General features: G+C 47.2%; 1 protein-coding gene across 2 annotated transcripts; it reads right to left on the reverse strand.

Annotated features, from left to right (window-relative positions):
• Nucleotides 1–2,072: 2,072 nt before the first annotated feature.
• LOC123137391 (uncharacterized) lies at nt 2,073–9,264 on the reverse strand. Of its 2 annotated transcripts, XM_044557135.1 has the most exons (6): nt 8,711–9,264; nt 3,882–4,034; nt 3,260–3,440; nt 2,692–3,165; nt 2,554–2,606; nt 2,073–2,315 (listed from the first exon to the last, which is right to left on the reverse strand). In XM_044557135.1, the coding sequence occupies exons 3-6, from the start codon at nt 3,341–3,343 to the stop codon at nt 2,096–2,098; spliced, it is 831 nt and encodes a 276-aa protein (XP_044413070.1). In that variant the 5' UTR covers nt 3,344–3,440; nt 3,882–4,034; nt 8,711–9,264; the 3' UTR covers nt 2,073–2,095. The 2 variants fall into 2 exon arrangements, with proteins under 2 accessions (XP_044413070.1, XP_044413069.1); XM_044557134.1 differs by lacking the exon at nt 8,711–9,264 and having other exon boundaries at nt 3,882–6,666.
• Between the last annotated feature and the right edge of the window lie 15,815 nt (nt 9,265–25,079).

The raw sequence follows: 25,079 nt of genomic DNA on the forward strand, positions 1-25,079 counted from the left end.
GAAGTCCTCCAAGTAGCATCGCATAGCATAATCCTACCCGGCGATCCTCCCCTCGTCTCCCTGTGGAAAAGCGATCACCGGGTTGTCTCTGGAACTTGTCTGGGTGTTTTATTAAGTATCCGGTTCTAGTTGTCATAAGGTCAAGGTACAACTCCTGGTCGTCCTTTTATCGAGGGACACGGCTATTCGAATAGATAAACTTCCCTGCAGGGGTGCACCACATAACCCAACACGCTCGATCCCCTTTGGCTGGACACACTTTCTTGGGTCATGCCCGGCCTCGAACGATCAACACGTCGCAGCCCACCTAGGCACAACGGAGAGGTCAGGACGCCGGTCTAAATCCTATGCGCGTAGGGGTCTGGGCCCATCGCCCGTTGCACACCTGCATGTTGCGAGGGCGGGCGGTGAGCAGACCTAGCAACCTCCATTACAAAGGAAGTTGTGTTACACGGTCCAACCCGGCGTGCGTCGTTCTACTGACGTCAAGAAGGCTTCGGCTGATACCACGATGTCGAGTGCCCATAACTATTCCCGCCTAGTTGGTTAGTGCGTATAGGCCAGTGGCCAGACTGAGATCAAATACCAGGATCTCGTTAAGCATGTTATTTTGAAGTAACCACGGACGCCGACCAGGGCCAGGCCCACGTGTCTCCTAGGTGGTCTCAACCTGCCCTATCCTTCCGCCACAAAGTAACAGTCAGGGGCCGTCGGGAACCCAGGCCCACCTCTACCGAGATGGAGCCACCTGACCTTCCAGCCCTCACATCGGAATCACTTGCGGGTACTCTACGAGCCGACCCAACTTTAGTCACCATCCGTATATTATGTATGTATGTAAGTATCTACCCGTGATCACCTCCCGAGTGATCACGGCCCGATAGTATAGCAAGGCAGACGGACAAGAATGTAGGGCCGCATATGATAAACTAGCATCCTATACTGAGCATTTAGGATTGCAAGTAAGGTATCAACAATTGTAGCAACAATGATAGGCTATGCAACAGAATAGGATTAACTGAAACAGTAACATGCTACACTACTCTAATGCAAGAAGTAGAGTGAAGGAATAGGGCGATATCTGGTGATCCCAGGGAGGCTTGCCTAGTTGCTCTGGCAAGGAGGGTCGTCAACTCCGTAGTCGAACTGGGGGTCGCCGGCAGTCTCGGGGTCTACCGGAAAGAAGTAACCGGGGGGCACAATAAATAACAGAGCAACCAAAGCATCACAAAGCGTAACATGGCAATACGCGGTGCTAGGTGTGCCCTAACGCGGTAGTAGGTGATACCAGCGAAAGGGCGAAACATCCAGGAAAGTATCCCCGGTGTTTCGCGTTTTCGGACAAGTGAACCGGAGGGGGATAGTTGTGTGTTCGCTATGCTAGGGATATGTGGCGGACGAACTTGTTGCATATTCGAATTCTTCATGTTTTTTTGAGCAACTTTCATGTTTAAAGCATTTTCATCCGAGTTACGGTTTATTTTATATGATTTTTCGAAGTTTTAAACATATGCCGAAAATTTCCTAGATTTAGTTTAATTCGAAAATAAAATGGTCCATTACTTTTTAAACACAGAGGCAGCTGGCCTATTTGTATGACAGTGGGCCAAGGGGGTCCAGTCAGCATGCATAGTCAGCAATTGACCAAGTCAACTTTGACCAGTCAAACTGGCAGGTTGGGGCCACCTGCCAGTGAGACATTTTTTAACAGGGTTATTTGCTGATTTAATTAGGTTTAACTAGATGTGGTCCCGCATGTCATTGAGTGATTTATTTAACATACTTTTAATTAAAAGAGGGCCCATGTCATTGGCTAGCAATTAAACTAACTAGAAATTACCCCCTAAGCTAATAATACGGGCCAGCCGTGGTGGCTGTACACACGCACGCACACCACACATACCCAGCCATGGCCACGGCCATATCTACTAGATCGGCAACACGCCTTGGCGCGAGGGTGCCGGTCCAAGCGTTTTGCCTATGCCAGTAGGAACTTAGGCATAGCATTTACACTTATACAGGGTAATACTAAATTAAAGAAAAATTCAATTGCGGTAAAAAATAAAGCACGATGGAGCACAAGATAAACATTGGTTTATAAGGCAGAATCAAACTTGGTGCGTTTACATGACCACAAAAGATAGCCATTTGACATCAGGTTCAATACCAAAAGCGAGAACACATAAGAGAAGGTAATAAGGGCAGGAACATAATAAACATTGTCAACTAAGGAGTCATTATTACTAAGCATACTAATAGGCGCCGTAATCCATCCAGCTTGTCGATGTACTTCATAGGGACTACCTCGCACGAACCTGATACAAACAAACTGTGAGATGTATGTAATTGAATGATTTATGTACTCAAGCATCAACCCTACTATCTTGAACTTGAACAATAGGCCAATCAGAATCAATATGGTCTAAGCAAGCAATAGCCCTTATCTAATATAGGAAACACACAACATAGAAAGCATCACATGAGAGGTAAGGTGGTATACAGAGGAATGCAAGAACTTGCAGCGGCGTTGTGTGGCAATGTAATGGAGAGTACCTATTGTTTGTTTCTGTGACAGGGGTTGATGTGGTTTCCCTTCCAGTGGCATGCTGTGGATGAGCAATGGTTAAGGAAAACGAGCATTAAGCACTGGAGGATAACACAGAGGGATGAAAGTATTGTGCCGTCGTTTACCTCGGAAAGCACTTTCTGGCTGGTCTGTGGAGTATTATGATGGTTAGGAGGCAACACAGCAGCTCCTTGTTTATCCTCAGGCTGGGGTTTCTGCTTGGCGGCAGTCAGTAAAGAGAGCTGGTTGCCCAGGGCATTGGCCTTATCATAGAGAGTCGAGGACCAGAACTCCACAGCCTGAAGTTTCCTTTTGCATATTTTCAGCTCTGCAAAGTTTGCATCATCGATTGTGACTATACCTGTTTTCTGTAGGTACGCGAGGGCAGCAACACATGTAGATTCGATGTGTGGGGCATGGAATTCCTTTCTTGTGCTTGACATGCTTTTGCTGTGGGGAGGTAGGTCAATGGAGAGAGAGACGTCGACATCATCGCTGCTTGTACCGGTAAAAGTGAATGGATGGAGTGTGCCACCAATTGTTTCAATTGCTCGTTCAAGAATGAATTGCTTGCTGATGGTGACGTGGATTGGAGACAGCTTTGATTGTACAGGAGGTAAACTTTTTATATTAGCATGCCATGAGCCATGAAATTGAGGAATGAAGAGAAGAACGATACAGCTTTCAACTAACCGGAGGAAGGTTCTTGATCAGCAGCCCATCATCTATCGGGACGTTCACGAACGAGGTTGCCATTGCGGAGGATCCATCAGCCATGGTGTTGCCTGAACTGGAAGAGGAGCTCGGTGCAGAGTAGGCAGCTGATGGAAGGCCAACTTCCTCAAACACAGTATCCAAGATGATATGGCGAAACCTGGTTCAGAAATCATGACACAGTAAGAATGGAGTGAATGTGTTATTGTAAAGGCAGGGGGTAAGGCAAATGCCAGTCGATGTCAACCTATATGTAATTTCAGGAAATTTGCAGGAATTTTTTATCAGTGTGAATTTGTTATTTGTAAGAAAAAAAATTAAGCTCTGGGACAACTCTGTATGTAATTTCATACATCACAGCTTTAATATAGCTCAGGACATGATAAAGAACGTTTGTTTTTTACTGGAGAGCAAATCAGTACATGTGGTAGATGCAGTAAATGACATAGGTTTAAAATTGAACGTGGTGAGCCCGAGTATGCACAGCCCCTAGATGAGACATGTGTTTCTCTTCAGAGACGGACGCGAGATGCTATGCCAATCAGTTTTTTGTCAGTCATCTAGTAAAATCAGAGGGGGGATGTGACGGGTGTCAGCTCACCTGTGCAAGCCCCCGCAGACAGTTGTTGGTGGAGCAGGCGGAAGGCGCTGGGTTAGGAACAGGGAGTTTCTCGGGCGCCAGCGTGATCTGATCACGGAGCTCGTCGGCGGCCATCACGTTCTGATCAAGGAGCTGGTCGGCGACCATGGCGACCTGAAATCCCCAGATGTGGGCACGTATTTAGAGTCCAAGGGAAATAAAATGAAAAAGGGGAACGTAGCACAATTTTTACAATGTAGAGAAGAGGCAAAAATAGAAATAGGGGGAGAGCTGCAGATTAGATGGACATACCGTGTAGCAAAATAAAAGGGCAGATTCAAAACTAAATAAATATATAATGGCATAAAAGACCAAAAATCTAGTACGTATATATATTCTTTGCTGATGCAGATGCTCGAGAAATGTAGCACAATTTGTACATTAAGAGAAGAAAACCTTGCGCAGAATAAAATGCACAACGACTCAATGGGAAAGCTAAGCGAAGATGCAAAGCCCTCTGCCTCTTCCAAGGGCCCTCGGCACACAGGATTGTTTTTAATTGAAACAAAGTAGAGCCTATTGATGCATCAGCTAGTGCAGGAAGAGTAAAATAGCTCAATATCCAGTTCTTTATGAGCATAACTCTACGTGTCGTCGATGAGAACATATATTTCAGCGATATCCCAACACTGCTATAAATCATGTATACCAAAATTAAATGGGTAGAATCAAAACCAAATAGATACAGTATCTTATTGAAGACAACAAAGACGAAATGTAATACTGTATCTTATTGCTGAGGTGCCATAGTGCAGCAAATGCATGAATGAAAAAGAGCAATGTAGCACAATTTATACAATAACACAACAAAGGTATGAAAGGAAGAAAACCATGAATAAAATGCAGGAACGACTAAATGGGGCAAAGAAACAGAACATGCAAGTAACAAAGGACATACAGTTGCAAATAATAGCATAGTTTGAACAAGAGATGCGAAACCCTCTGCTTGCTTCCCGGGCCCTCGGCACACATGATTGTTTTTTATTCAAACAAAGTAGAACCTATTGATGCATTTACTAATTCAAAGCATTCTGAGCATAAAATAGCTCAACATCCTGTTTGCTATGAGCTATCTCATAAGTGTCGTAGATGATAACATATACTACAGTGAGATCCCAATACTGCTATATAAATCATTAATATATTGAGAAGAACCAAACCAATAATATTCAAAAATATACATAAGCACATAACCACAAATTGTAGAAAGAGAGGTCATATTTAATTAAAAAAATGGGAGGCTCAGAGTTGGCTCGTCTATCATATAGCCACTCTGTATCCGATAAGTTTAGTGATCCGTGTTGGAGATGTCCTTAAACCCGTGGACATTTCAGCATTCAAATGGTTGCTCACCGAAAGCAAGCTGTCCTGATTTGCACACTTCCACCTAGTCACACAAAACCCTAACCCCAACCCATACCATAAAAACAAGCGATGGTATCTGATCACAGTACACCTCTGAATGAGCCTTGCTCATCATCGCCATCAACAACACTTAGCACAATCCCACAAAAAGAATAACGGAGAGAAGCCAATTCTCAAAGAACAAAAGATGACCAGAAACCACACAAGAATCGGTGAAAGCAGAAAGAATCACTATATCAGGAGCAAATCATGATCTGGTGGACACAAAAACTGGGACATGCACAAGTAAATGGCTCAGATATACCCCATCTCGACGCCATAACTGAATTTCTGGTAGAATAACCATGAACATCTTATATTTGTGAACAGAGGGAGTAATAATTAGCCGCTAAACTGGTTACTTGTTGTGACACGATCCATCCTAGTTTAGCACCAACTGAATCAATTCAGGTGTTTGATAGAAGCTCTCACGGGGAAGCTATATCATCACAGCCATTCATGAACATGACACGAAAGAAACAGTAATCTTGACATCTGAACTTGCCCTATACAACCCTTAAGTTGAAGCCAATAACTTAGTAAAGAGTAACCAAAAGTACAAACTGATAAGTAGATAAAGAATAGAAAAGAAGGATGAAATTGTCAAGTCAAATAGAAGCAAACTGACCCAGCACCAAATAAAATGGTTTCAAAAACTATCCAAGGGACAGCAGAATTATCATAGCCTTTCAAGAATAAGGAAGAACAGAAACAAAAGAACGGAAGACAAGAATAAGTACGGCTGGAGTACTGTTCCTAAAACAACAGAACTGGTTGACATACTGCAAAACCAACAAAATGATACTAACTTGCAAAACAGTCCTTTGCATCCACCAGAACATGATTTTACATGGATGCTAGTGAGCAAGAACACAAATTCCCAAAAAGGGAAAGATCAGTTAAAATTTTGTTGAGGAAACTATCATTTTTACTCAGAATAATCGAACACAAGTTTATGTCAGCCATGTTTTATCATCATCGCCCCAGTTAAACTGGTTAATTGCTATGACACAAACCATCCTAGTTTAGCACCAACTGAATCAATTCAGGTGTTAGATAGAAGCTCTCACAGAGAAGCTATATCATCACAGCCATTCATGAACATGACATGAAAGAAACCATAATCTTGACATCTGAACACCCTATATGACCCTTAAGTTGAAACCAGTAAAGAAGTGAGGAGTAACCAAAAGTACAAATTGGTAAGTAGATAAAGAGTATAGTATAAGAATGAGATTATCAAAAGTCAAATAGCAAATGAAACAAGCAAACTGACCCCGACCCCAATAAGGTAATCCCAAAAACTATCCAAGAGACAGCAGAATTATCACAACCATTCAAGGAAAAGAACAGAAAAGAAAAAGGCCGAATGCACCAAACTGGCTCCCACAATGGACAACAAAATCACGAGAAGGCAAACCAAACACCACAAGAGGTGATTTGCGTGTATCTGCTCCTAATGAGATAGCAAATGCCAGAACCGTGACAATTCATCACTTCTAAACATCAAAAGGCGATAAGAATAAATAAATGTGTAGAGGGCACAATATTAGTTGCATTGAGATTTGAGAGGGCTCAGATTCGCCTTTGATATATCATACAACCTAGCTCCACCATCTTCTTTCACCAGATCAACCCCCACCAATGAAGTCGAGCTCCTCTGGTTATCACTCAACAGAATGACCATCCAAGAGAGAGCCGTCAATATTCAGTGAGAATGAAAAGGTTCGAAAAGAGGGGGGAGTGGGTTTTTTAAGCCCACAGCTCCTCGAATAATCGAAGAAAAGTTTATGTCAGCCAAATTTTATCATCATCGCCCCAGATAAGTTTCCGACATGGTTCACCCAAAAGGTAGGGTGGGAAACCACCTGAAGGACGGCGTCGAATCGAGAAGGAGAAGCGCCGGCGACGAGAGAGAACGAGATCCAGAAAGAGGGAGACGAGAGGGACGAATGAGAGGACGAAAGGGTGGGTCGCTGCCCTCCCCCACCCCATAGCCGGACGAGCAAACCACCGCACGCCACGCACGACCCCCGGGAGCGAAAAGACCGAAACACCCTCGGCGGGGGCAGGATTTTACGTGCGGTGGCATGAGATCTTTCCCCCGCCGACGCGCGCGACGGGGCGACCGGGCCGGAACCAAGCCACGGTCGCTGACAACAGAGGCCCACCCGCGAACGGACCCACACATCAGCGACTTTAGAACGGTAAAAACGAAGTAAAAACGAGCGGGGGGAGGCGCCAGCAATAGATTTTTTCGATCCGATTTTGATCCGACGGCGCAGATTCCTCCAGATGTCGATCCAACGGACGAAAACGCATCAAGCGGCCCGATCCAACGGCTGAGAACCGCGATCGCTGAGGAGCCTCCGGCATCCACTCGTCTCTTATTCCAACATGGTTCATTTTGTGCTGAGCTTTTCCAAAAAGGGTCAAAACACTGATTTCGGCCGCAGCATGGTACACACATGCATGCATGCATGCATACGTCACTCGGGTTGAGAGTTCTGACACCATTGACAATGTCAAGGCCAAGATCAAGGACAAGGAGGGCATCCGCCCTGACCAGCAGGGCCTTATCTTTGCTGGTAAGCAGCTGGACGATGGCCGCAGCCTCACTGACTACAACAACCCGAAGGAGTCCACCCTTCACCTGCTGTCACCTCCGTGGTGGCCATCCATCCATCAGTCTGAGGAGCTGCTCATACCTGGCCTCAACTAACCAAACCTCCAGCTCGGAGCACACCTCTCAGATAACACCGTGCGGTTCCCAGCCCACGCCACAACCGGATCCAAGGCAATGGAATGTCGGTGGCTGGCGGCACCATAGCGACGGGACTGAGAGGGCGGCCACCGAAATGATGGGTCAGTCAGCAAGTCCGGCTGTAGATGCTCTTAGTATCCACCACCACCAGCACCAGTGTCTTGATTGCTCAAGACAATGATTATTTCAGCAACAATCTTCATCATAGCTCCGCCACTATTTTCTCTGATGAGAAAGAGGTTGCACACCAAGCAACATGACCATGATATTTCTTTACAGAGGGAGTACACATCACATTCATGCATGCGTGCACGCATGGAGCGATCAGGTTCAGGGGCTGCTCATACCTGGCGTCAGCCGACCAAACCTCCCAGCGCGGAACACGCATCAGACCACAAACACCGTACGGTTCCAAGCCCACGCCGCAACCAAATCCAAGCCAATGGAGCGGCGGCGGCTGGCGGCGCTGTAGCGGTGCGGAACTGACGCGGCGGCCACCGGGAGGATGGTTCAGCGATCCGGCAACGAGCGCTCGCCTGATTCGGGTTAGGGTTTGGGTTCAGGTGCGGGCGTCCACACCGAGGGAGAGAGAGAGGGAGGGAGTATGCAGGGGAGCACTAACCAGGACAGGACGGAGGTAGTACCAAATCCTAAGCAAGATGCAGCCAAGCGAGAAATCCATGGACGGCGGCTCAGATCAGATCCCGCGCCAGCCCGGCCAAGCCCTTGATCGAAACCCGCCGCTCGGTCCCCAGCCCACACGGCCGTGGACGGCTCCCGCAGCGGCGGCGGCCCCGAGGGGCCTCCAAGCCAATGCGCGGTCCGGCGCGGGGGAGGGGAGGGGCTGGCCCCGAGGAGCGGCGAGTCCGTCCGTCGGTCGGCTGCCTCCACCATCATCCCGTCGTTCGCCCGCCCTCTCAGTCCGAGGCCGAGGCGGCCGCGCGAACCAGAGCAGCCCGGCCGCCTCGGCCTCCGTGAGCGTGAGCAGGCATCCCGGTCGAGCTCCCGGCGGCGAAGGAGATGACGGCGGCTGGGTAGGGAGGCGAGCGCGGGGTAGGGTGGGAAACCACCTGAAGGACGGTGTCGAATCGAGTAGGAGAAGCGCCGGCGACGAGAGAGAACGAGATCCAGAAAGAGGGAGACGAGAGGGACGAATGAGAGCACGAAAGGGTGGGTCGCTGCCCTCCCCCACCCCATAGCCGGACGAGCAAACCACCGCACGCCACGCACGACCCCCGGGAGCGAAAAGACCGAAACACCCTCGGCGGGGGCAGGATTCTACGTGCGGTGGCACGGGATCTTTCCCCCGCTGACGCGCGCGACGGTGCGACCGGGCCGGAACCAAGCTGCGGTCGATGACAACGGGGCCCCACCAGCGGACGGACCCACACGGCAGCGACTCTAGAACGGTTAGAACGCAGTAAAAACGAGCGTGGGGAGGCGCCAGCAGTTTTTTTTTCGATCCGACGGCGCAGGTTCCTCCACCTATCGATCCAACGGACGAAAACGCATCAAGGGAGAGATCCAACGGCTGAAAAGCTCAAATCGCTGAGGAGTCTCCTGCATCCACTCCTCTCTTATTTCTGGATTAGCAGCGACAAGTAGCAGCATCTAGGAGCAGCAAAACTAGCATACAGGAGCAGCGGTGTCGGCTACGCAGTAGAGTAGTAGTAAGCAGCAACGTCGAAAGTAGAGGCAGCAGGAACAGCTATCAGCGGCACCGACAGTAGCAGCTAGTGACAGCATCACCTAGCGGCAGCAGCAGTACTAAGAGCATCTCTGGCCGCGCCCCTAACAGGCCCCCCAGTTGACTTTTTCGGCGACGGCGCCAAAAAAACACCCCAGTCGTGCCCCCGAACGACGAAAAGCACCGGTTCGGCCCTTTTTTTCGCCCGGCGGCCGCAGGCCGAACCCGGCGCGCTGGGGGGCTATCGGGGGCTCCGGCGCAAGGGACAAGCGCTGCTGGCCCATGCCGTCAGGTGAAAAGCCAAGATTTTCTTTCCCGACTCGCCTCCCACCCCCCGCGCTCTCGGCCGCCACTAGCTATATCCCGGCACCGCCCGCCGCCCTTCACCGCTAGATAGCCATTCCCCGTTGGAAAAAATAGCAGAGGTTCGCCGTGGCAGCCCCTCCGGCCGCAGTTGGGCGTTTCCGGCCGCGGAGGGGCAATTTAGCGGCAGGTGCATGCCCACCGGGCGCAAGGTGTTCGGCGATTTGCCTGCCTCGGCGATGGACTCAGATGACGAGGAAGCGCTCGCCGCGCTGCTAGAGGAGGAAGCCGAGGCCGACGTCCAGGAAGAAGAGCATCTCATGGTGCTCGCCGCCCTCGCCCAGCTACTGGCGAGCAATGAAAAGCCGCGGCAAGGTGGCTCGGCGCCGGGGCGGGTGAAAGCAAAGAACCGGCATCGTCTCGAAGGCTACTGCATGCTCTACTCCGACTACTTCGCCGATGCTCCACTTCACGACGACAAAACATTTCGGTGTCGTTATCGGATGAGCCGAAAGCTCTTCCTCGGGATTGTGAATTCCATCCGGGAGTTCGGCACCTACTTCAAATGCAAGATGGATTGCACCGGCAAACTTGGATTCACCTCGATCCAGAAGTGCACGACAGCGATGAGGATGCTTGCATACGGAGCTCCCGGCGACTCACAGGACGACTAAGGGCGCATGGCCGAGTCCACCAGCATAGAGTGTTTCTACAAGTTCTGTCGGGCAGTGGTGGCAGTGTTTGGACCGCAATACTTGAGAACACCCAATGCAGAAGACACATCTCGGATCCTAGCACAAAATGCAGCAAGAGGATTTCCTGGGATGCTTGGAAGCATCGACTGTATGCATTGGAAATGGAAGAATTGCCCATTTGCTTGGCAGGGGATGTACAAAGGCTCCAAAGGCGGTTGCAGTGTGGTACTTGAGGCGGTGGCCACACATGACCTCTGGATTTGGCACTCCTTTGGTATGCCAGGAACTCACAATGATATCAACGTGCTGCAGTGCTCTCCTGTCTTTGCCAAGCTTGTTGAAGGTCATTCTCCTCCGGTGAACTTCGAGATCAATGGACGACACTACAACAAGGGGTACTATCTAGCTGATGGCATCTATCCGAGATGGTCGACATTTGTGAAGACCATCTCAAACCCTGTGCCAAGAGGCAAGAACGTCTGGTTTGCGAAGATTCAGGAGGCTTGCAGGAAGGATGTCGAGCGGGCATTTGGTGTACTCCAATCTCGATTTGCTATTGTCCGGTACCCCGCTCAGACCTGGTCAAAAGATCAAATGTGGGAGATCATGACTTGCTGTGTCATCTTGCACAACATGATCATTGAGAGCGAGCAGGAAGAGCCAGTGTTTGACACTGAACCATACCACAGGCAGGGTCCTCTTGCCCAAGTTGATCACCAGCTACCAGCAACCTGGACTGCCTACCTCAGTATGCGTCAGGAGATCCGAGACCCACAGGTGCATCATCAACTGCAGCAAGATCTGATAGAGCACCTATGGAGGCTCAAGGGCGACGCCGGGCGCGACGTGTGATGACATATGAGTTTTTATTTGTTGAACTATATAATTTATATTGAACTATTTTGTTGAAGTATTTGATTTTTTTGTGATGAAATATGTGATAAAAAATACTTATGTTGATAATTGAACGCCGAGCCACGGCGAACCACGCCGAATATGGGCCTATTCTCGCCCATATGGGCTTTTATTCGCCGAAATAGGGCTGAAAAGCGGGCCAGGCGTCTGGGGCCGAGCTGGGGGTGACGACTCGGCGAAAAACCGCCCTCAGCGCCGAATGTATCGCCGGCTCGCCCCCAGGAGGCGGTTTTTATGCGTCCTCGGGGGGGCCAACGGCTGGAGATGCTCTAAGCAGCAGCAGCAACAACAACCAAGAGCTGGAGCGGCAAGAAGGTAGTGGCAGCGGCTTCAGTCAGCAGCGGCTAGCGAACAACAGGGGAGGAGCAGTAGCAGCTCACAAGGCCGCACGAAGTAGCATGCGGGCATGGGCGGCATGCGAGGTTGGCAGGGACAGGGGGACGCGCGCGGGCGCGGAGGCCGCACGCGCGGGCGGGCAATAGGCACGCCAGGGGCGTGGACTGGACGTGGGCTAGGAAGTGGGCGCGGTCGCGATGACCACGACTACTGGAAGGAACATGGACGGCACGGGGAGGCGTAACGGAGTGACGAACGGAGGGGGGGACGAGGGGAATGGGGGTGCCGTGTTGGGGAACGTAGCAGAAATTCAAAAATTTTCCTACGCAACACCAAGATCTATCTATGGAGAGACCAGCAACGAGTAGAAGGAGGAGTGCATCTACATACCCTTGTAGATCGCTAAGAGGAAGCGTTCAAGTGAACGGGGTTGATGGAGTCGTACTCGTCGTGATTCAGATCACCGATGATCAAGTGCCGAACGGACGGCACCTCCGCGTTCAACACACGTACAGCCCGGTGACGTCTCCCACGCCTTGATCCAGCAAGGAGAGAAGGAGAGGTTGAGGAAGACTCCATCCAACACCAGCACAACGGCGTGGTGGTGATGGAGGAGCGTGGCAATCCTGCAGGGCTTCGCCGAGCACCTACGGGAGAGGAGATGTGTCACGGGAGGGAGATGGAGGCAACCAAAGGCCTTAGGTCTAATTGCTCCTCCTTTTCCCCACTATATATAGGGCCAAGGGAGAGGGGGGAGGCGCAGCCTTGCCCCCTCCTCCAAGGAAGGGGTGCGGCTAAGGATGGGGAGGAGTCCATCCTCCCCAAGGCACCTCGGAGGTGCCTTCCCCCTTTAGGACTCTTCCCTCTCCAAGTTTCCTTGCGCATGGGCCTCTTGGGTCTGGTGCCCTTGGCCCATGTAGGCCAAGGCGCACCCCCTACAGCCCATGTGGCCCCCCGGGGCAGGTGGCCCCACCCGGTGGGCCCCCGGGACCCTTCCGGTGGTCCCGGTACAATACCGATGACCCCGAAACTTGTCCCGATGGCCGAAACAGGACTTCCTATATATAAATCTTTACCTCCGGACCATTCCGGAACTCCTCGTGACGTCCGGGATCTCATCCGGGACTCCGAACAACATTCGGTTACCACATACAAGCTTCCTTTATAACCCTAGCGTCATCGAACCTTAAGTGTGTAGACCCTACGGGTTCGGGAGACATGCAGACATGACCGAGACGTTCTCCGGTCAATAACCAACAGCGGGATCTGGATACCCATGATGGCTCCCACATGTTCCACGATGATCTCATCGGATGAAACACGATGTCAAGGACTTAATCAATCCCGTATTCAATTCCCTTTGTCTAGCGGTATTTTACTTGCCCGAGATTCGATCGTCGGTATACCGATACCTTGTTAAATCTCGTTACCGGCAAGTCACTTTACTCGTTCCGTAACACATCATCCCGTGATCAACTCCTTGGTCACATTTGCGCAAATGATGATGTCCTACCGAGTGGGCCCAGAGATACCTCTCCGTTTACACGGAGTGACAAATCCCAGTCTCGATCCGCATAAAACAATAGATACTTTCGGAGATACCTGTAGTGCACCTTTATAGTCACCCAGTTACGTTGTGACGTTTGATACACCCAAGGCACTCCTACGGTATCCAGGAGTTACACGCTCTCATGGTCAAAGGAAGAGATACTTGACATTGGCAAAGCTCTAGCAAACGAACTACACGATCTATTGTGCTAGTCTTAGGATTGGGTCTTGTCCATCACATCATTCTCCTAATGATGTGATCCCGTTATCAACGACATCCAATGTCCATAGCCAGGAAACCATGACTATCTGTTGATCACAACGAGCTAGTCAACTAGAGGCTCACTAGGGACATATTGTGGTCTATATATTCACACGCGTATTACGATTTCCGGATAATACAGTTATAGCATGAATAAAAGACAATTATCATGAACAAGGAAATATAATAATAATACTTTTATTATTGCCTCTAGGGCATATTTCCAACAGTCTCCCACTTGCACTAGAGTCAATAATCTAGTTCACATCGCCATGTGATTAACACTCACAGGTCACATCGCCATGTGACTAATACCCAAGAGTTTACTAGAGTCAGTAGTCTAGTTCACATCACTATGTGATTAACACTCAATGAGTTTTATGTTTGATCATGTTTCTTGTGAGAGAGGTTTTAGTCAACGTGTCTGAACCTTTCAGATCCGTGTGTGCTTTACAAATCTCTATGTCATCTCCTAGATGCAGCTACCACGTTCTATTTGGATCTATTCCAAATAACTGTTCTACTTGGAGCTATTCTAAATTGTTGCTCCATTATACATATCCGGTATCTCTACTCAGAGCTATCCGGATAGGTGTCAAGCTTGCATCGACGTAACCCTTTACGACGAACTCTTTTACCACCTCCATAATCGAGAAAATTCCTTAGTCCACTAGTTACTAAGGATAACTTTGACCGCTGTCCTGTGAGCCATTCTTGGATCACTCTTGTACCCCTTGACTGACTCATGGCAAGGCACACTTCAGGTGCGGTACACAGCATAGCATACTGAAGAGCCTACGTCTTAAGCATAGGGGACGACCTTCGTCCTTTCTCTCTATTCTGCCGTGGTCGAGCTTTAAGTCTTAACTTCGTACCTTACAACTCAGGCAAGAACTCCTTCTTTGACTGGTCCATCTTGAACACCTTCAAGATCATGTCAAGGTATGTGCTCATTTGAAAGTATTATTAAGCATTTTGATCTATCCTTATATATCTTGATGCTCAATGTTCAAGTAGCTTAATCCAGGCTTTCCATTGAAAAACACTTTCAAAATAACCCTATATGCTTTCCAGAAATTCTACGTCATTTCTGATCAACAAAATGTCAACAACATATACTCATCAGAAATTCTATAGTGCTCCCACTCACTTCTTTGGAAATACAAGTTTCTCATGAACTTTGTATAGACCCAAAATCTTTGATCATCTTATCAAAGCGTACATTCCAACTCCGAGATGCTCACTCCAGTCCTTAGAAGGATCGCTGGAGCTAGCATACATTTTAGCATCCTTAGGATCGACAAAAACTTTCTGATTGTATTACATACAACCTTTCCTTACGAAAACTGGTAAGGAAACTCGTTTTGACATCCGTCTGCCAGATTTCATAAATGCAGCTAATGCTAACATGATTTCGACGGACTTAAGCATCGCTACGGATGAGAAAATCTCATCATAGTCAACTCCTTGAACTTGTGAAAAACTCTTCGCCACAAGTCGAGCCTCATAGACGGTGACATTACCATCCACGTCCGTCTTCTTCTTAAAGATCCATTTATCTTAATGGCTTGCCGATCATCAGGCAAGTCCACCAAAGTCCATGGATCCGTTCTCGGATTTTATGGCCTCGAGCCATTTATCGGAATCCGGGCCCACCATCGCTTCTCCATAGCTCGTAGGTTCATTGTTGTCCAGCAACATGACTTTCAAGACAGGATTACGTACCACTCTGAAGTAGTACACATCCTTGTCATCCTACGAGGTTTGGGAGTGACTTGATCCGAAGTTTCATGATCAATATCATAAGCTTCCACTTCAATTGGTGTAGGTGCCACAGGAACAACTCCCTGTGCCCTGTCACACACTAGTTGAAGTGATGGTTCAATAACCTCATCAAGTCTCCACCATCCTCCCACTCAACTCTTTCGAGAGAAACCTTTCCTCGAGAAAGGACCCGATTCAAGAAACAATCCATATTGCTTTCGGATCTGAATTAGGAGGTATACCCAACTGTTTTGGGTTTCCTATGAAGATGCATTTTATCCGCTTTGGGTTCGAGCTTAATCCTGAAACTTTTTCATATAAGCGTCGCAGCCCCAAACTTTTAAGAAACGACAACTTAGGTTTCTCTAAACCATAACTCATACGGTGTCATCTCAACGGAATTACGTGGTGCCCTATTTAAAGTGAATGTGGTTGTCTCTAATGCCTAACCCATGAACGATAGTGGTAATTCGATAAGAGACATCATGGTATGCATCATATCCAATAGGGTGCAGTTATGATGTTCGGACACACCATCACACTATGGTGTTCCAGGCTGTATTAATTGCGAAACAATTTCCACAATGTCTTAATTGTGTGCCAAAACTCGTAACTCAGATATTCATCTCTATGATCATATCATAGACATTTTATCCTCTTGTCATAATGATCTTCTACTTCACTCTGAAATTATTTGAACCATTCAATAATTCAGACTTGTGTTTCATCAAGTAAATATTCTCAACATCTACTCGAATCATCTGTGAAGTAAGAACATAACGATATTCACTGCATGCCTCAGCACTCATTCGACTGCACACATCAAAATGTGTTACTTCCAACAAGTTGCTATCTTGTTCCATCTTACTGAAACCGAGGCTTTTCAGTCATCTTGCCTATGTGGTATGATTTGCATATCTCAAGTGATTCAAAATCAAGTGAGTCTAAACGATCCATCTGCATGGAGTTTCTTCATGCATATACACCAATAGACATGGTTCGCATGTCTCAAACTTTTCAAAAACGAGTGAGTCCAAAGATCCATCAACATGGAGCTTCTTCATGCGTTTTATACCATTATGACTTACATGGCAGTGCCACAAGTAAGTGGTACTATCATTACTATCTTATATCTTTTGGCATGAAAATGTGTATCACTACGATCGAGACTCAATAAACCATTTATTTAGGTGCAAGACCATCGAAGGTATTATTCAAATAAATAGAGTAACCATTATTCTCCTTAAATGAATAACCGTATTGCGATAGACATAATCCAATCATGTCTATGCTCAACGCAAACACCGATCTCGGTGGTAGAGGGAGCGTGCGATGCTTGATCACATCAACCTTGGAAACACTTCCAACACATATCGTCAGCTCACCTTTAGCTAGTTTCCTTTTATTTTGTAGCTTTTATTTCGAGTTACTAACACTTAGCAACCGAACCGGTATCTAATACCCTGGTGCTACTAGGAGTACTAGTAAAGTACACATTAACATAATGTATATCCAATATACTTCTATCGACCTTGCCAGCCTTCTCATCTACCAAGTATCTAGGGTAATTCCGCTCTAGTGACTGTTCCCCTTATTACAGAAGCACTTAGTCTCGGGTTTGGGTTCAACCTTGGGTTTTTTTCACTAGAGCAGCAGCTGAATTGCCGTTTCATGAAGTATCCCCTTGTTCCCTTGCCCTTCTTGAAACTAGTGGTTTCACCAACCATCAACAATTGATGCTCCTTCTTGATTTCTACTTTCGCGGTGTCAAACATCGCGAATACCTCAAGGATCATCATATCTATCCCTGATATGTTATAGTTCATCACGAAGCTCTAATAGCTTGGTGGCAATGACTTTGGAGAACCATCACTGTATTATCTAGAAGATCAACTCCCACTCGATTCAAATGATTGTTGTACTCAGACAATCTGAGCACAAGCTCAACGATTGAGCTTTTCTCCCTTAGTTTGCAGGCTAAGAAAATCGTCGGAGGTCTCATACCTCTTGACGTGGGCACGAGCCTGAAATCTTAATTTCAGCCCTCGAAACATCTCATATGTTCCGCGACATTTCGAAAACGTCTTTGGTGCCTATACTCTAAACCATTTAACTGAACTATCACGTAGTTATCAAAACGTGTATGTCAGATGTTCGCAACAACCACAGACAACGTTCGAGGTTCTGCACACTGAGCGGTGCATTAAGGACATAAGCTTTCTACTGTCCGCATAATCGCTACTTTCAACTTTCAACTATATTTTCTCTAGGAACATAACTAAAACAGTAGAACTATAGCGTGAACTACGACATAATTTGCAAAAGGTCTTTTGACTATGTTCAGGATAATTAAGTTCATCTTATGAACTCCCACTCAGACAGACATCCCTCTAGTCATCTAAGTGATTACATGATCCGAGTCAAACTAGGCCGTGTCCGATCATCACGTGAGACGGACTAGTTAACGTCGGTGAACATCTTCATGTTGATCGTATCTTCTATACGACTCATGTTCGACCTTTCGGTCTCCGTGTTCCGAGGCCATGTCTGTACATGCTAGGCTCGTCAAGTTAACCCTAAGTGTTTTTGCTGTGTAAAACTGTCTTACACCCGTTGTATGTGAACGTCTGAATAAAACACCCGATCATCACGTGATGTTTTGAAACAGCGAACTGTCGCAACGGTGCACAGTTAGGGGAGAACACTTCTTGAAATTGTTGTAAGGGATCATCTTATTTACTACCGTCGTTCTAAGCAAATAAGATGTATAAACATGATAAACATCACATGCAATCAAATAGAGTAGTGACATGATATGGCCAATATCATATAGCTCCTTTGATCTTCATCTTCGGGGCTCCATGATCATCTTGTCACCGGCATGACACCATGATCTCCATCATCATGATCTCCATCATCGTGTCTTCATGAAGTTGTCACGCCAACGACTACTTCTACTTCTATGACTAACGCGTTTAGCAATAAAGTAAAGTAGTTTACATGGTGTTCTTCAATGACACGCAGGTCATACAAAAAATAAAGACAACTCCTATGGCTCCTGCCGGTTGTCATACTCATCGACATGCAAGTCGTGAATCCTATTACAAGAACATGATCAATCTCATACATCACATATATCATTCATCACATCCTTTGGCCATATCACATCACATAGCATACCCTGCAAAAACAAGTTAGACGTCCTCTAATTGTTGTTTGCATGTTTTACGTGGCTGCTATGGGTTTCTAGCAAGAACGTTTCTTACCTACGCATGAACCACAACGTGATATGCCAATTGCTATTTACCCTTCATAAGGACCCATTTCATCGAATCCGATCCGACTAAAGTGGGAGAGACAGACACCCGCCAGCCACCTTATGCAACTAGTGCATGTTTGTCAGTGGAACCGGTCTCACGTAAGCGTACGTGTAAGGTTGGTCCGGGCCGCTTCATCCCACGATGCCGCCGAATCAAGATAAGACTAGTAACGGCAAGCATATTGAACAATATCGACGCCCACAACTACTTTGTGTTCTACTCGTGCAAAGAATCTACGCAATAGACCTAGCTCATGATGCCACTGTTGGGGAACGTAGCAGAAATTCAAAAATTTTCCTACGCAACACCAAGATCTATCTATGGAGAGACCAGCAACGAGTAGAAGGAGGAGTGCACCTACATACCCTTGTAGATCGCTAAGCGGAAGCGTTCAAGTGAACGGGGTTGATGGAGTCGTACTCGTCGTGATTCAGATCACCGATGATCAAGTGCCGAACGGACGGCACCTCCGCGTTCAACACACGTACAGCCCGGTGACGTCTCCCACGCCTTGATCCAGCAAGGAGAGAAGGAGAGGTTGAGGAAGACTCCATCCAACACCAGCACAACGGCGTGGTGGTGATGGAGGAGCGTGGCAATCCTGCAGGGCTTCGCCGAGCACCTACGGGAGAGGAGATGTGTCACCGGAGGGAGAGGGAGGCAACCAAAGGCCTTAGGTCTAATTGCTCCTCCTTTTCCCCACTATATATAGGGCCAAGGGAGAGGGGGGAGGCGCAGCCTTGCCCCCTCCTCCAAGGAAGGGGTGCGGCTAAGGATGGGGAGGAGTCCATCCTCCCCAAGGCACCTCGGAGGTGCCTTCCCCCTTTAGGACTCTTCCCTCTCCAAGTTTCCTTGCGCATGGGCCTCTTGGGGCTGGTGCCCTTGGCCCATGTAGGCCAAGGCGCACCCCCTACAGCCCATGTGGCCCCCCGGGGCAGGTGGCCCCACCCGGTGGGCCCCCGGGACCCTTCCGGTGGTCCCGGTACAATACCGATGACCCCGAAACTTGTCCCGATGGCCGAAACAGGACTTCCTATATATAAATCTTTACCTCCGGACCATTCCGGAACTCCTCGTGACGTCCGGGATCTCATCCGGGACTCTGAACAACATTCGGTTACCACATACAAGCTTCCTTTATAACCCTAGCGTCATCGAACCTTAAGTGTGTAGACCCTACGGGTTCGGGAGACATGCAGACATGACCGAGACGTTCTCCGGTCAATAACCAACAGCGGGATCTGGATACCCATGATGGCTCCCACATGTTCCACGATGATCTCATCGGATGAAACACGATGTCAAGGACTTAATCAATCCCGTATTCAATTCCCTTTGTCTAGCGGTATTTTACTTGCCCGAGATTCGATCGTCGGTATACCGATACCTTGTTAAATCTCGTTACCGGCAAGTCACTTTACTCGTTCCGTAACACATCATCCCGTGATCAACTCCTTGGTCACATTTGCGCAAATGATGATGTCCTACCGAGTGGGCCCAGAGATACCTCTCCGTTTACACGGAGTGACAAATCCCAGTCTCGATCCGCATAAAACAATAGATACTTTCGGAGATACCTGTAGTGCACCTTTATAGTCACCCAGTTACGTTGTGACGTTTGATACACCCAAGGCACTCCTACGGTATCCAGGAGTTACACGCTCTCATGGTCAAAGGAAGAGATACTTGACATTGGCAAAGCTCTAGCAAACGAACTACACGATCTATTGTGCTAGTCTTAGGATTGGGTCTTGTCCATCACATCATTCTCCTAATGATGTGATCCCGTTATCAACGACATCCAATGTCCATAGCCAGGAAACCATGACTATCTGTTGATCACAACGAGCTAGTCAACTAGAGGCTCACTAGGGACATATTGTGGTCTATATATTCACACGTGTATTACGATTTCCGGATAATACAGTTATAGCATGAATAAAAGACAATTATCATGAACAAGGAAATATAATAATAATACTTTTATTATTGCCTCTAGGGCATATTTCCAACATGCCGCTCACAGGGGGAGGCAGAGGATGTGTCCGACGAGGCGGACGAGCTCCAGTGAAGTAGATCGGGCGAGGCAGCAACGGTTGTAGGTGAGGAAGACGTGTCGATTCCGGTGATGCGGGGTGGCTCCGCTCTGATCCAATGGTGAGGTAGACGAAGAGGACGATGGCGGAGCTCGTGGACACATTCCTACGGCGCAGGGATGATAGTGGCCGCGGGAACGACGAGGACCATGGGGGCAGTGGTTTGGCTCTGAGCGAGGTGGAAGGAAGCGGCGCAAGGAGAGGGACAAGGGTTGGCTAGGTCACGCAGGGGAGGCTGGTGCGGCTTATGTAGGCGAGGGGAGGCCGATGGATAGTCGGCACGTGGTCGGCGCCATGGCAGATGGCCTCCACAACTGCCCTGCCACCACTGTAGCGAGAGGTCGAAGGCAGGGGAGGTGGGATGGGCCTCCCCCTAGACAACATGGGTCTCAATTTTTGTTTCTTTCCTCTTTTCTTTAGTTTCCTTAATCCCTTTTCTGGTTTCTATATTCTTTACTCTTTTGCACTTTATTTTAAAAGCAAATGATTTTAGTTACAGATGAAACTTGGTACATAAATACTAGGGAGTGTAATGAGCTAGGCCAGAAAGTTATAATTTATTTTGACAACCTACATATTTGTTTAAATTTAAAGGCCCCAACATAATTGGTGTTTGTCCAATTCAAATAATTTTGGTTTACTCATGAAAATTAGTTAGTGAATATTCGCAACCTTTTGAATATTTTTAGTTTACTGTTCTAACAAATTATAAATTGACTTGTTATTTGAATTTGAATTTAAACTTGGTTGAATCAAGTGAGGTTTAGAAATTTTTTAATCATGATGACTTGGCATCATTAACAGGGTTCACTATAGCTTAATTATCCGGGCGTCACAATTCTCCTCCACTACAAGAAATCTTGTCCCGAGATTTAAGCGGTGGAGTAAAGGGGGAAAAGTGCTGGTAGCGAAAACCTAACAAGTCTTCTCAGTCTTGGCTGCCCTTTTGAAGAGGTTGATCCCTTTCGTTGATGTTTTCATTTCTCTCCTTCAAGTCACCATGATCAAGTCATCATCCTTTCTTCGGGATCTCCATCATCCTGCGAATGCAACCAAGGGGAAAAACTCCGGAAGAACGCATCTCCACAAAGCTGGGCATCTGACGGTGAACTCAATGGGAAATACACAAGGTACCCCACGAGTTGTATTTCAGTGAATTCGTATGATGGTACCAAAGTTTCAAACGGGTAGGCAATCAATCGATGACTAGACAGAAGCTGGAATGGGGGTTTGAACAACGATAATAACATGGTGTTTGATTCCAGGATGAATAATGGTATAGAATTTAGCTCGTGAATCACATACGAAGCCAGGTGCAAAGGATACATTAGAATCTGGGTTGTAAAGAAGAGTCAGGTTTCGATCCAGTGGACCTGTGGGTTATGGGCCCACCATGTGGATTGAAAATAGGAAGGGTGGTGACATCTTGCACAGCCGCGACAGGGAAGCATGTCAGTGGATAGCTTGTCAACTATGTCGGCAACAATGTCGGTACCAAGGACGGGGAACAAAGAGAACCATTTTCCTGCTTTTTGAACGAGGCGAACCAATTGGCAAAGTTATCACCCATCGGTGGTTACCGAAATGTCATCAACAATAGTAACAGGATCTTACAAACAGAGTGGTACAACAAGGTGCCTACCTAAGTAGGGAATTATCTCTGCTTAGTTAAGTCAGATTTAGGAAAGGTTAAACAAAAGAATGGAAAGGAAAACGCGATTATCAGATTAAATAGAACAATGGAAAGGAAAATAGTGATTACACACAATTATTAGGAGTATATCCTTCCCATGTACAAGCAGAACATGACATACAGGGTAGGAGAGAAAGTACCCAACCATTCAGATAAGAGACAAGGATTAATCAAGATGTTACCCATACAACGGTGTTTGGATAACTAACCAAGAAACATTTAGCATCGTGCCTCTAATGTTCTTGTTAAAGAGCAGGGTATCATAGTCATGCTTCGAGGTAGCAATGATATGGTGTTTCAATCAAGGGCCAGACTTTGGATACACAAATGATCCATCAGGAGCAACTTATAAAAATAAGTCTTACAATTTCCTCCAGGAAGAATGGTTATCCTTGCAAAAGAAATAATAATGATAGGTCCTCCAGCCAGGGAGTGCTAGGCATGACATCATATTACCGGGTCATCAAAGGACCAACATCATAACTCCTGGAAAGTTGCCCCATTCATCATATCTGACCGAGATTCAGATCTGATTGGTGTCATGATACCTCAGACTCAGGATGTCCGAGAAGAAAAGGTGCAACACAAATCGATGAAATGACATTGCAAGATTCTCGGGAAATGAACTATGGGAGCGAGTTCCTGAAACAATAGTTCATCATTAAACCAAGGAGGGGATGAGAAGGTGGCTGATGGGCTCAGCGACAATTCATCGAGAATTCCAAACGGATGGATTTCCACAATAATGTGAACAAGAAGATGACACTTGTCAATTCAAATGATATAATGTTGTATGCTCTAGGAAAACATACACCATGAATCATTAGTTGAAAGGTGTGCCCGAAATATGACCTTAGGCAGCAAGCTCAATGTTAGAGTGATGATTCAATAACCAACAGTCTAAGAACGAACTATCGATCGTTAACTTCAAAGCAATAGGGTTGCTAGAAGTACAGAACTCAAACAACATTGTTAGCATATTGGTATCCTGGTTAAAAACAACACGGGGACCAAGAAAGAATGGTGATGGTTAGAACTATCTTCATACCGAGAATTTTGAAGAGGTGGAGCAATCCCAACAACATTCTCGACAGAAAAGACAGTAATACTTCAAGGCAGAACACAACACTAGTTGGAGAGCAAGTTGTATTCATAATGTGGACAAGTTCGTGATGAAAGGAAGTTAAGGGGTTGTCGATGATAATAAAAATCATCGAGGGCAAGGAGGGTATTTCTCATCATGAACACAGTTGGCATCTCGGAAGAAGTCAAAGTGTTGAAGGTGAGCCGACACATTTGCCGGGAGGTTTCGAGAGGATGCAATCAAACAAAGCAAGGGAATGGCGAAGTGGCAAGTTATAGGATCAATATATAAGATGCAAGCTCGGAACCAAGGTTGCCTTTCAAGACAAGCAACATGATGTTGAAAGCTTGACGTAAGTCGTGCTCACACACTGAAGAATTCGTGCACCAGAGAAGGACGAGGTAGCACAGTCAAAGATAGCAAGACCAGGATGCAGCCGATAGTCTAGGAATGATCAGATTGAGTTCATAATTTCCTAGTAAAAATATTAGGGGTATTTGATTTGTAGTGCGGAATAATTCCACTAGTCGGTGTCCTTGGTTGACAACAACCCAGAATCCGTAGAGTGATTACGACAAGGAAAGACATTACTTCAACAAAGTTAGTAAGATGTGTGATACGTCTCCGTCGTATCTACTTTTCCAAACACTTTTGCCCTTGTTTTGGACTCTAACTTGTATGATTTGAATGGAACTAACCCGGACTGACGATGTTTTCAACAGAATTGCCATGGTGTTGTTTTATGTGCAGAAAACGAAAGTTCTCAGAATGTCCTGAAACTCCACGGAATATCTTAGAATAAAAAATAAAAAATCCTTGCCAAAGATGAAGGCCAGGGGGCCCACACCCTGTTCACGAGGGTGGGGGGCGCGCCCCTCCCCCCTGGGCGCGCCCCCCTACCTTGTGGGCCCCCTGGTGGCCCTCCGACGCCAACTCCAACTCCATATATTGGCTTTCGGGGAGAAAGTTTCATCGTGTTTTACGATACAGAGCCGCCTCCAAGCCCTAATCTCTCTCGGGAGGGCTGATCTGGAGTCCGTTCGGGGCTCCAAAGAGGGGGATTCGTCACCGTCGTCATCATCAACCATCCTCCATCACCAATTTCATGATGCTCACCGCCGTGTGTGAGTAATTGCATCATAGGCTTGCTGGACGGTGATGGGTTGGATGAGATTTATCATGTAATCGAGTTAGTTTTGTTAGGGTTTGATCCCTAGTATCCATTATGTTCTGAGATTGATGTTGCTATGACTTTGCTATGCTTAATGCTTGTCACTAGGGCCCGAGT

This window comes from Triticum aestivum, chromosome 6B (assembly GCF_018294505.1).
Source record: "Triticum aestivum cultivar Chinese Spring chromosome 6B, IWGSC CS RefSeq v2.1, whole genome shotgun sequence".
Classification (NCBI taxonomy): Eukaryota; Viridiplantae; Streptophyta; class Magnoliopsida; order Poales; family Poaceae; genus Triticum; species Triticum aestivum.

Bases quoted from the DNA above. Each gene is read 5' to 3' on its own strand.
- LOC123137391 (XM_044557135.1), bottom strand. From the start codon at position 3,343: ATGGCTGATGGATCCTCCGCAATGGCAACCTCGTTCGTGAACGTCCCG. The intron at 3,166-3,259 runs GTTAGTTGAAAG...GTACAATCAAAG, and splicing joins TGATCAAGAACCTTCCTCCG to CTGTCTCCAATCCACGTCAC. The intron at 2,316-2,553 runs GTACTCTCCATT...TGTTTGTATCAG, and splicing joins GTCACAGAAACAAACAATAG to GTTCGTGCGAGGTAGTCCCT.